General features: G+C 34.7%; 1 protein-coding gene across 3 annotated transcripts; it reads left to right on the top strand.

Moving 5' to 3' along the window:
* The first annotated feature begins 566 nt into the window (after positions 1–566).
* LOC107694677 (natural killer cell receptor 2B4-like) lies at positions 567–4,969 on the top strand. 3 transcript variants are annotated; one of them, XM_016494369.1, is made up of 7 exons: positions 567–715; positions 932–1,264; positions 1,616–1,719; positions 1,816–1,918; positions 2,384–2,506; positions 2,621–2,682; positions 4,134–4,969. In XM_016494369.1, the coding sequence occupies exons 1-7, from the start codon at positions 667–669 to the stop codon at positions 4,206–4,208; spliced, it is 849 nt and encodes a 282-aa protein (XP_016349855.1). In that variant the 5' UTR covers positions 567–666; the 3' UTR covers positions 4,209–4,969. The 3 variants fall into 3 exon arrangements, with proteins under 3 accessions (XP_016349855.1, XP_016349854.1, XP_016349856.1); XM_016494368.1 differs by having other exon boundaries at positions 1,616–1,918; XM_016494370.1 differs by lacking the exon at positions 2,621–2,682 and having other exon boundaries at positions 1,616–1,918; positions 4,134–4,215.
* The last annotated feature ends 5,379 nt before the right edge of the window (positions 4,970–10,348 follow it).

Here is a 10,348-nt window from a genome sequence, read left to right as displayed (position 1 = left end):
TCAAAGATAGTCCTAGTAGCCCCTCACTGCAGAACACAAGATAGTCATGTTATTTTATTATGCTTTGAAGAAACGTGCAGAATATTTTGTTCGATGCGCCCCCTTGTGGACTCAGGAGAGAAGCCAAAAGCTTTTTTCCCCCTAACTGTCTGAAATTATGCTGAAAATTCGAATTTAGTTTTTCAGCCATTTTGACAGCCCTAATAAGCATGTTCTAGTTCCATATTTGCGAATGGTATCCACACATCACCATTACATTTGATAAACACAGATTTAACTGCATTTGTATATGTTGCTCTACAGGAAATAGTGGCCAACCAGAACCCAAAGTGTCAAAAAATCTCTAGAAAGTGTGAACTCAGGTAGGCGTTGAGGCAAATAAATTAATTTAATTATATTTACAGTTAATGTCTACTTTTTATGCAAATAAAATAAATATTTGCCATATTTTCGGTCTTGTATGTTAAAAAAAAACAAGTGCATCTAGTGTCTCAAGATCTCAAGCCCCTAACACCCCCCTAGTTGACCGTGATTGTTCCCCCCACTCACTCCTTCCGTATGAGCAGAATTAGTTCTGCGTATGCAGCTGTCGTTTTGAACGCACGTTTTCGACGGCGCTATGAGGATTTTAATTATCAGAAATTTTTCGGACATCTTTTGAGTAATATGCATTCCGACGCTGCTTTCGTCAGTCTATTCATTCTTATCACAAATGGTAAGCCGGATTGCATTTCATGTTGGGTGGTCTTGACTGGAAAAGCCCGCAAATATGTAGGATAAATACAGTATGCATGCAAATACTCTTTTATATGCGCGTGTGTGCGTGTGTGTGTACCGTTACTATATTCAAATTTTGATATTAATTTAAACCACTCCTTTTATCCTTGTTTGTTTATGACAACGATTTTTCCTTTGTTTGAATTTGTTTCAGGTGTGTTTGATGTTAAAACAGATGAAGTGAAGTCAGTATCAGTGCTGGAGGGAGATTCTGTCACTTTACACACCGATGTTAAAGTACAGAGAGATGATCAGATACTGTGGACGTTTGGACCTCAAAACACTCGAATAGCTGAAATCATTAAAAGGGACCAAATAAACTTTATTTTTGTCAGTAATGATGGGAGATTCAGAGACAACCTACTGATGGACAATCAAACTGGATCTCTGACCATCAGAAACATCAGATCTGATCACACTGGACTTTATGAACTGACCGTCATCAGTGGAAAAACCTCATTGAAGAGCTTCAGTGTTACTGTGTATGGTGAGTAAACTGGACTCTCACTAATGCTAGGATTGTTCATTCATTTTTAATTCTAGTCTGAACTCTAGTATGTTGTATAAATGTTTCTAAAGGTTAATTCAAATGCCAGAAACTATTAAATGACCAACCAAATGTTGAGATAATAATTCAGCTGCTTAAATGATCAGTCAGTGTCTTGGAGTAGATACTGTACAAGCATTAATTTCATTCTCAGCCTTGCATTTAAAATTTTGGTTTCTTTTTGATTAGACTTGCAAGAAAACATCTGCATCATGTTATTTTTTGTTGTTGTTTATTGATAATACTGAGATAACACTTACTTTTACTTGTTCTTTCTACATTGTTTTCCAGCTCCTCTTTCCACTCCTGTTATCACCAGTAACTCTTCAAACTGTTCCTCATCATCTGAAAGATCATCCGTGTCTAAATGTTCACTGTTGTGTTCAGCTGTGAATGTGAGTGATGTGACTCTCTCCTGGTACAAAGGAAACAGTTTATTGTCCAGCATCAGTGTGTCTGATCTCAGCATCAGTCTCTCTCTACCTCTGGAGGTGGAATATCAGGAGAAAAACACCTACAGCTGTGTGCTCAACAATCCCATCAGTAACCAGACCAGACATCTGGACATCAGTCAACTCTGTCACACATGTGCAGGTGTGTCAGCTGTGATTAATCTCCTCACCTGTATTGATATAAATATGTGACTGTGCTGGCAAAATGAGTCACAAATGAGCAATTTTTCTCCATTAAGAGACCTTCAAAATGATATGAGTTGTTGGAATTGGACAAAAAATGACTGAGCTACACCCATTTGAAGTCGATAAAGTCAGCAAAGTCCATTTTGAGAAAAACTGATTTAAAGTTTTCTGAAGTTTCCAAAAGAAAATCACCTAGCAACATTAATTATTTTCCCCCATTTCTTTCGTAATAATCATTACTAGATTAATAATCACAATATAGCCATTTTTTATTTTATCTTTGTTGTTATTAATAAGAACCAATGCAAAAAAACTGTATTAAGAGTTTCTTAAGTTGTGATTTTTAACTTTAAACACTATTAGACAAATGTCTCCCAGATCTGCTTTATACTAAGTATTGTCTTCTCTTTTTTTATTACAGAACATCACCGTTCCTATTCCATACCAGTGGTAGTTGGTGTATTGTTGTTCGTGGCCATAATTGCAGTTTTGGGAGGGATTTTGTTGTGGCACATCAGGAACTGTGAACAAACAGCACAAACTGGCAAGTATTACTGCAACTGCATATATTCGTCTTTGTGTTGGAAAAGTGTTTATCATATGACCACCATTTCATGTATAATGTTTTATAGTTAAACTGTGGTTATTATTAAAACAGTTGAAAATGAAGACATACATTATGCTACAGCAACATTCATTGCACATCCTTTACACCATACGGTAAGATGCAGTTTTGCTGTGTGCATTGTGTCTCGCTGCTTGCCTGTAGAAAACTCTGCACTAGTGAGCTGATGGATCATTCATGCTTAAAGAAAAAAGAAATCTCAATATCCGTCTGTGCTTGCTTACTTCTTACTGTAACCTAAACAGAAATTCTGCTTTATTTTAAGTTGAAGTATAGATGAATTTGGTTTTAAAGCTAGTGATTAATTTAAGTGACATGTTATGTTTCACATGCACCATGCATCAGGCACTGCATGGTGGACAACCCTTTCTAATTAACAGGGATTTAAGCTACACCCATTACGAACAGGTGCGCAAATCTTTAAAAATATGTCTAAACAGAAATGGATTAGTATGACAAATAAATTCAGTGGAATTTAGCAACAGACTGAAAAGGCTCCAGTTTGTCAGTTGACAGTAAACCTGTTCTACCTGTGATTCACAAATAATGGTGAATCTTTATCTTTTATCTTGTTTAAAATGTGAGGTAGTAAAATCTCCTGTAGGTTACTGTGTAGTGATGTTACATCAAACACCTGCTGTTTGAATTGGCCAAACAATAACACAAAATGATGACTTGTCAATAATTTAAGTTTCCTACACAGTTCATATATTTACTCCCTGATAAAGATGTTTTATAGAGACACAATTGTTCTAATCACTAATCTCTAAAATAAATCAAGCTTTATTTATATTGATATTGTACATATCTTATAGTGACACTGTTTTACTCCCTTTGAAATAGACATCAAGAGGGAAACTTTCCTGCTGTTGTCTTGTTGCTGCTTTATTGTACTTGTGCATATATTTGCATGATCATTCATGCATGTGTGTGCAGATCATGTCATATATGTTGCAGATTGACTAGTTGCATGAAGACTTGCTTTATCACAAACTGCTCTGTCTGTGATTGTGAGATACCGCTCCCTTTTAATATATATCTTAAAGTTATGTCTGGCTTTGAGATTTGTCAGTTTGGATGTGTGTGTGAGCCATCGCATTCACTGATTTTTTATTTCAATTCTGAATTCTTTATAGGAAATACCATTTTAGGTATAATGTCCCTTTCAGAACTTCCTCGTATAAAATTAGCTTTTATTGAAATTAAGCTGTGAAGTTCCTCAGTTCTGTCCCACAAAAGAAGGCATGAAAGTATATTCACAGACTCTGTAATCAATAATTATAAGAGTTGAAGGGATGAATGAACATCTTGTTTGGTTTTCTAGAGCAGTTATCGCTGTTCTTGAAATTTTGGAAATCTTGGAATTTCAGGCAAAATGGCAGTTTGAGAGCTAAGCGTCTTACTTTCAACTCTGTTAATCAGTTTAATAATGTGACAGATTTTCTGTCTGTATTTTGTTATTCTCAGAAAGATTTACTTTCTCCAGTTTTGTGATTGTGGCATCAACACGATTCCTGATTTTATCTTTGTGATTATTTTCTCACAGAAACCTAATGGAGAAGATAGCATAGTGTACTCAAGTGTTGCAGCACCTAAGAAGCACAATTTGCAATATTTGTGATGTTTTGTCTTAAAAAAGAAAAAAGAAAAAAACATCTAACTGCCATATAGAGCAGTGTTTCTCAACTGAAACTGGTGATTCATGAACACAATATTTTGGGATATACGTGAGGGATGCAATGTTGCATGCAGATATTAAAATGCAGAATGTAAAAGTGAAATCTTTTTTTATTAAACCTATGACAAGTGATTTGGAATTTAGAAACTAAAATAGCTATCATATTCAGCCTATTTCATGTTAATAATTGATTTGCAGCTCATTGTAATATTAATCCATTTCAGCATTTGATCTTATTTTAGTAGTATTACTGTCACTTTAGTATTATTAGCAATTTGGGTCAAATGTCTGATGTAAAACTTGGGTCCTCAAATGAAACCAGTTGAGAACCACTGAGGTAGAACACAAATGTATTATTTTTTAGCTATTTATTTCCACTCTGCCATTTCATTATTGTGTTATTCATCAAACATCAAAGAAAAGTCAGACTTTCAGCTGAGTTTTCAAAGACCATTACTGACAGATAACAGTACAAGGAGCCATGTATTTTAGGGATTTCCTTTTGACACTTTGAGACGCTCTGGTAGCTCCTGAACTAATCGGTCTTGAAAAGGTCTGAGAAAGAGTGGATTCAGTAACAGCTTCATAATGCACAAGAACTGCCTACATAGCTACATAGTTAACTTGTCTTGACTTGATCACTTGAGCTCATGCTACAGCTGCCTTAAAGTTTCAGTGTTTGTGTATTTTATATTTCAGCATTATTTCATGAACATTATACTGAATGAAATAAACGTGTGTTAACATAATGTTATGTTACGAATGTTATGCTTTATGCAGTTTTAAGTAGTTAAGTGGTTTTTAATATTTAATCACTTTTCAGAGTATATTCTGGAACATAAAGCAAATCTAGTCTCTGAAAGCTTTTAGCATTACAAGCCACAAAAATAATGAATTGAATTCTTACGTCAAGTTAACACATTTAAACCTGGTGCTTGTTTTAATCTATCACTCTAGCAGTTACTGTTTTCCTGTCTGACAGGACATGCTTCCACACGTTTGGCTTTTCTCTTTTATTCTTTTGGCGGGGTCTTTAGGTGGGAACATGTTGAGGTTCAGACTCAGAGTGGGTGGAGCAGCTCCAAAATGGGTAGGACTATAGACGACTACAAATGGCTTGCACTGAAGGTCATACCTAACCCCACCTGTAAATTTGACCCCACTAACTTGAGGGTCTCCGCCTACATGCATGGCAAAGGCCTCTTCCATTTGGAGGATACCCAAGCTGCAGCAACATATAGGCCTACTTGGCATTCTCTGGCAGGCACATGCTTTTCATGCTGGAGAACTGTGCAGAATATTTATGTGAAACTCACAGGATTATGTTTGACATATTGCTTAGGTCTGGTTTAGTATTTTATGAAGTATTTACATTGTGATTCTACTGTCAAAACTATTTTAGAGATGCATTGCAAAACATTGTGGCCACAACACAAAGGAGTTAAACACCAGTAACAGTCAAAGCAAAACCAATCCATCATTCAGAACTCTAAACACTGTGTGCATAATATTAATGGCAGTGATGAAGCTCATCGAAATTCCGTATCAAAATAGGAACGTTTGCTTCGAAGTGCTCATATCACCGTGCTCTGGTGACACCTGCTGGTCAAAATTATGTAAATGTCACGAGAGCACAGCCATAGCATGCAGATACGTAACAATGAAACCTTATAAAAACCAAATAGAGATGAGTTCATGAAAATGTCATCTAAACTACACTACTATGTAGTGTATGTAATTTGTGTATTTTGTAGTGCTTGTTTTGAGTGTTTTAGGCCAATCAGTGACAATGCTAGGCTACTCACCTCTTTAAAAGTTCAGTAAAACACCATACTCATAAAAGATGAAAAAATATTCATAAAAGACGGACAAACGGCAGAATACCCAATGCAAAAAAGGACTGCACATTAGGTTGAACTGCTTGTCTTCATTCCAGCTGCTCTCTTTCTGTTGTTATGAGCACAGAACATTTTTTAAATGTATGGTTTCCTTAATAAAAGAGTAAATGAAAAAGGATACACATGCATTATAAGAAATTAAAATTTGAGATGGACAAAATACAAAAATCATAAGGAAGCATAAGGATTTGAATTATATTATTATTATATTAGTATATTATATAATAGTATATAATACAACTTTTGGTTTCACTTTATTTTGATGGTCCCTTTAACACATTCTGTTGACTATAAGTAGCGTTGCACCTACATGTCATTAACTCTCATTAGAGTATTAGTAGACTGGTAGGGTTAGGGTTAGAATAAGTTGACATGTATTTGCAAAGTTACTTATAGTCAGTAGAATGTCTGTTGGGAGACCATGACAATAAAGAGTTAGCAGATATTAGCAAACAGTCTACTAATACTCTGATGAGAGTCGGTAGACATGTAGGTGCAACATTACTTATTGTCAACAGAATGTTCAAAAGGGACCATCAAAATAAAGTGTTACCCAACTTTTTATATATTGTTCATTTGGGAACAACCCATGGAAATGGAGAGCACTGATACATTTTCTCTCCAGCGTGGATCCTCTCGTGTGATTTCAGATGATCTGACAGTTTGAATCTCTTGTCACAGTGTGAACACTGGTAAGGTTTTTCTCCAGTGTTGAGTGCTCTGCTGCAGTTTCAGTTCAGAATCTCTAACAAAAGTCTTTCCACACATATGATCCTTCACACCACTGTGTCTTTTCTGGTGTACTTTTAAACTACTTATTTGACCAAAACTCCTTCCACAAAAACAACACACGTAAGACTTCTCCTTTGTATGAACTTTCAGGTGGTCCTTCAGGAAATCTGCCCTAAAAAAAATTCTTACCACAGTAATCACAGTTAAATAGTCTTTCTCCAAAATGAGAACGCAGATGTGATTTAAAAGTGCATGACTTTCTGAAACTCTTCCCACACTGATCACATGTGAAGGGTTTTTCTCCACTATGAACTCTAATGTGAAGTCCCAGACTTCGCTTGTTTGAGAAACTCTTCCCACAATGAGGGCATGTAAAAGATGCTCTTGTTTTCAATGAAAAATTACTTGTAGTGTGTGAGCAACTCAAACATTTTTCTTCAATTTTGACCTGAAGTTTCTCCTCCACTTCACTCAGTTCTTCACTCTTTGCATTCTCTTCCATCAGGTCTAAAATGAAAGTAAAAAAGTTTCATTTTTAGTAAATGTGAAGGAAAAGGACATACAAGTGAACCTTGAAATAATACAACAGAAATTGGAAAAATGCTATACAATATTATGCAAAAGCATAGCATTTAAAAAAAACAGAGCACATCTTCAAATTCAAAATGATGTCACTACATCCCACAGGAAATGACATCATTTGGACTCTTTCTGAATTGTTCTGTGGCAGGAGATGCAGATCTGCCTAAAATCTAAAGTAAATCAGTTAGCCTACTTTATTCATTTATTTATTTTGTGTGTGAATTAAAACATTTTAAGCATTTATGTTGTTTAACTATAAATCTATCAAATTGTAAAGTTACTTAATTTATTTTTATTGTTCTTAAACCATACAAAAATATGAACAATGAAATTAAAAGAATCCAAATATAAATAAGAATAAAAAATGGAAGTATAAACCAACCATCTATGTCCAGGCTATTTGTATTCCATCAGAAGTAGCGAATGGTGTGTGTGTGTGTGTGTGTGTGTGTGTGTGTGTGTACATTACAAGACGTTTCACAGAGATGGATTGCAAAAGAAAATGTAATTTATTAAATTAAAGGTAATTGAACCTGCCATTTACATGAACTTTGTTCACTGTTTTTAGTTTTTTCTGTTTTTATACTAAATGTTTTTCACAGACTATAGGAAAATAACTGCAGTTAGATGTATATCTTGTAAATATCAAAAGTGGTGATCATGTAGTTTGTCTTGGTCTGTTGTACCAATGAAATGAGCTTTGAGTAGCAATTTAAACATGATCTAAACGCATCAGCATCATAAATGGGTTGAAAAGAGAAACTACTGAGATGAAAATAAAGATGCTTTTAAGCAGCTCTTAATAGTGATACTCCTGAAACAAGCCTTACAGCATCATCAGTTGAGATCTCACTTTATTATAAGTGTTTGCAGTAGAAACAGATTATTTGACTCTAGATACATGCTGAAAGTATGATATGAATAACACATTTGTGTATGAGTGAGTAATGAATGAAACTCTTACAAAACAAAAACAAATAAAAAAAACAATTTCAATTCCATTTCAATTCAAATGACACTATCCGTTTAACTCATATAACACCAGTTTTCTCTCCGTAAGCTCTCGCTGTTGATAAACCATTTAATCCTCATTTAGTCCCTAAATCATTTAATCGCATTTATTAAGAAAGTGTAAATGACACGTACACAGTGTTGGGGAGTAGCTAGCTACAAGTAGTGACGCTACTAAAATAACTGCATTTTTCTGTAGCTTGACAGTAGCTCAGCTACTTTTAAAACAGTATAGCTTTCCCAGTAGTTAACTACTTTTTCCAGCAAGTAGCGTGACAATAGCTACATATTATTTTATGAACCTGCAATGGACTGAAGCAGCGCAGCATCTTCCTACAAGATCACATACTAAAATAGTGCATTACAGCCATCTATTGGTGCTGTATGTCACGCAGCGTCAGTAAATGCTGCTCACCTCCGCAAGCGCTGTGAGTTTGAGTCACTTACAATGTGCATTTGAAAAAGCAACACGCGCCAAACATCTCCCCAAACTTAATGAGAATCCGAAGCGTTTATAAACCTAATGTCCAACAAAAGAGTACATTTAATAACATGATTTTACACCACATCAGTCAAAAGTTTGAAATAACTGCTATTCTATGCTGTAATAAAGGCTATGTCGATTAGCAATGGATTATAAATGTACTTTATTATTATGAAAATACCCAAGATGGCCTGGAGAACAGATAAACCATATATTGTCGCAGCCGTGGGTTTATTGTCTTTATTTTTATTCATTTCAAGCATTTCAATCTTTTTATACAGTCACAGCCATAGCTGGATGCCTTTGTCCATAACAGGGATTTCCTGGAGCGCCATGAGTTCTATTACTTCTGTCATGCATATGTGGGATTTCTGCACGAGGGTGCCCTCTGGCTGCCAGTATGAACAAAACAAACATGATGTGTTTAGCGCTCAGCAACGCGCACTCAGTCCTATTCTGGGCATAAAATAAAATAATAAAATAAATAAAATAACATACTATCTCTGTATTTAAAAAATATAATTGGTTACCACTTGTAGTACACGAGTGTACTAGTGTATGAAAGATGGGTTGAAGTGTACTACAAGTGGTAACTAAATAATTTTTTTTAATACAGAGATACTTCACCTGGGGTTTCCTAAATGTTGTTTTCACAAGGTTGTGTTCTGTACAGTTGTTTCTGTGACTCCGTCTTTACTTATTTTGCTCATTTGTAGTTACTGATTACTTCTATACACATATATTTATTTAATTGATTTCTTTTTAAATGTATTTATTTATGCATTCATTTCTGCTTATGCATGAACTCTCAAATAAATAAATAAATGAAAGAATAAGTAAATACAAGTTAAAAAGAAAGATAATAATACAATAAAAATAATTTATTACAAATGAATTACATTTATCAAATCATTTATACCTTTATTTAATTCCCTATTATTAATCTTAATTTATCTGTCTATGTATTTAATTTTAATTTCTGCAGGATTGGTCCTCCATTGGCATTAGCATAATAAATAAGGCGAAAATGGGAGCGGTTGATAAAGAGGCTTTTCAGATTATATGAGTCTGGAGGCTGGAAAACTGCACTATAATACTATTATTTCTCACAAACCTGAAAGGGTTAACATGTTTTACAGTCTTTTTTGGGGAACTTCATTCACATTCATACTTGGACTTGACATTCAGTAACATTATTTAAATGTTGCTTAAACAAACATTTTGTCAAGATCAAAATGACTGGCAGCGTTGGTTGTGACGTCATCACCGAAAGACAAAAATGTACTTTATCAAAAACACACCAGATTGTTTTTTGTATAGCAGGAAAACTATTTTATTAAAACACTTCAACAACCATAACAGTGAGAATGGCACGC

This window comes from Sinocyclocheilus anshuiensis, unplaced genomic scaffold, assembly GCF_001515605.1.
Source record: "Sinocyclocheilus anshuiensis isolate Anshui unplaced genomic scaffold, SAMN03320099.WGS_v1.1 scaffold6008, whole genome shotgun sequence".
In the NCBI taxonomy this organism is placed as follows: domain Eukaryota; kingdom Metazoa; phylum Chordata; class Actinopteri; order Cypriniformes; family Cyprinidae; genus Sinocyclocheilus; species Sinocyclocheilus anshuiensis.
The sequence above is the reverse complement of the archived record's forward strand: the minus strand, read 5'-3'. Positions and strand labels throughout refer to the sequence as shown.

Coding starts and splice junctions, on each gene's coding strand:
- LOC107694677 (XM_016494368.1), top strand. CDS start 667: ATGCATTCCGACGCTGCTTTCGTCAGTCTATTCATTCTTATCACAAAT. Junction 1,265..1,615: donor CTTCAGTGTTACTGTGTATG/GTGAGTAAACTG, acceptor ATTGTTTTCCAG/CTCCTCTTTCCACTCCTGTT. Junction 2,683..4,133: donor CACATCCTTTACACCATACG/GTAAGATGCAGT, acceptor ATTTTCTCACAG/AAACCTAATGGAGAAGATAG.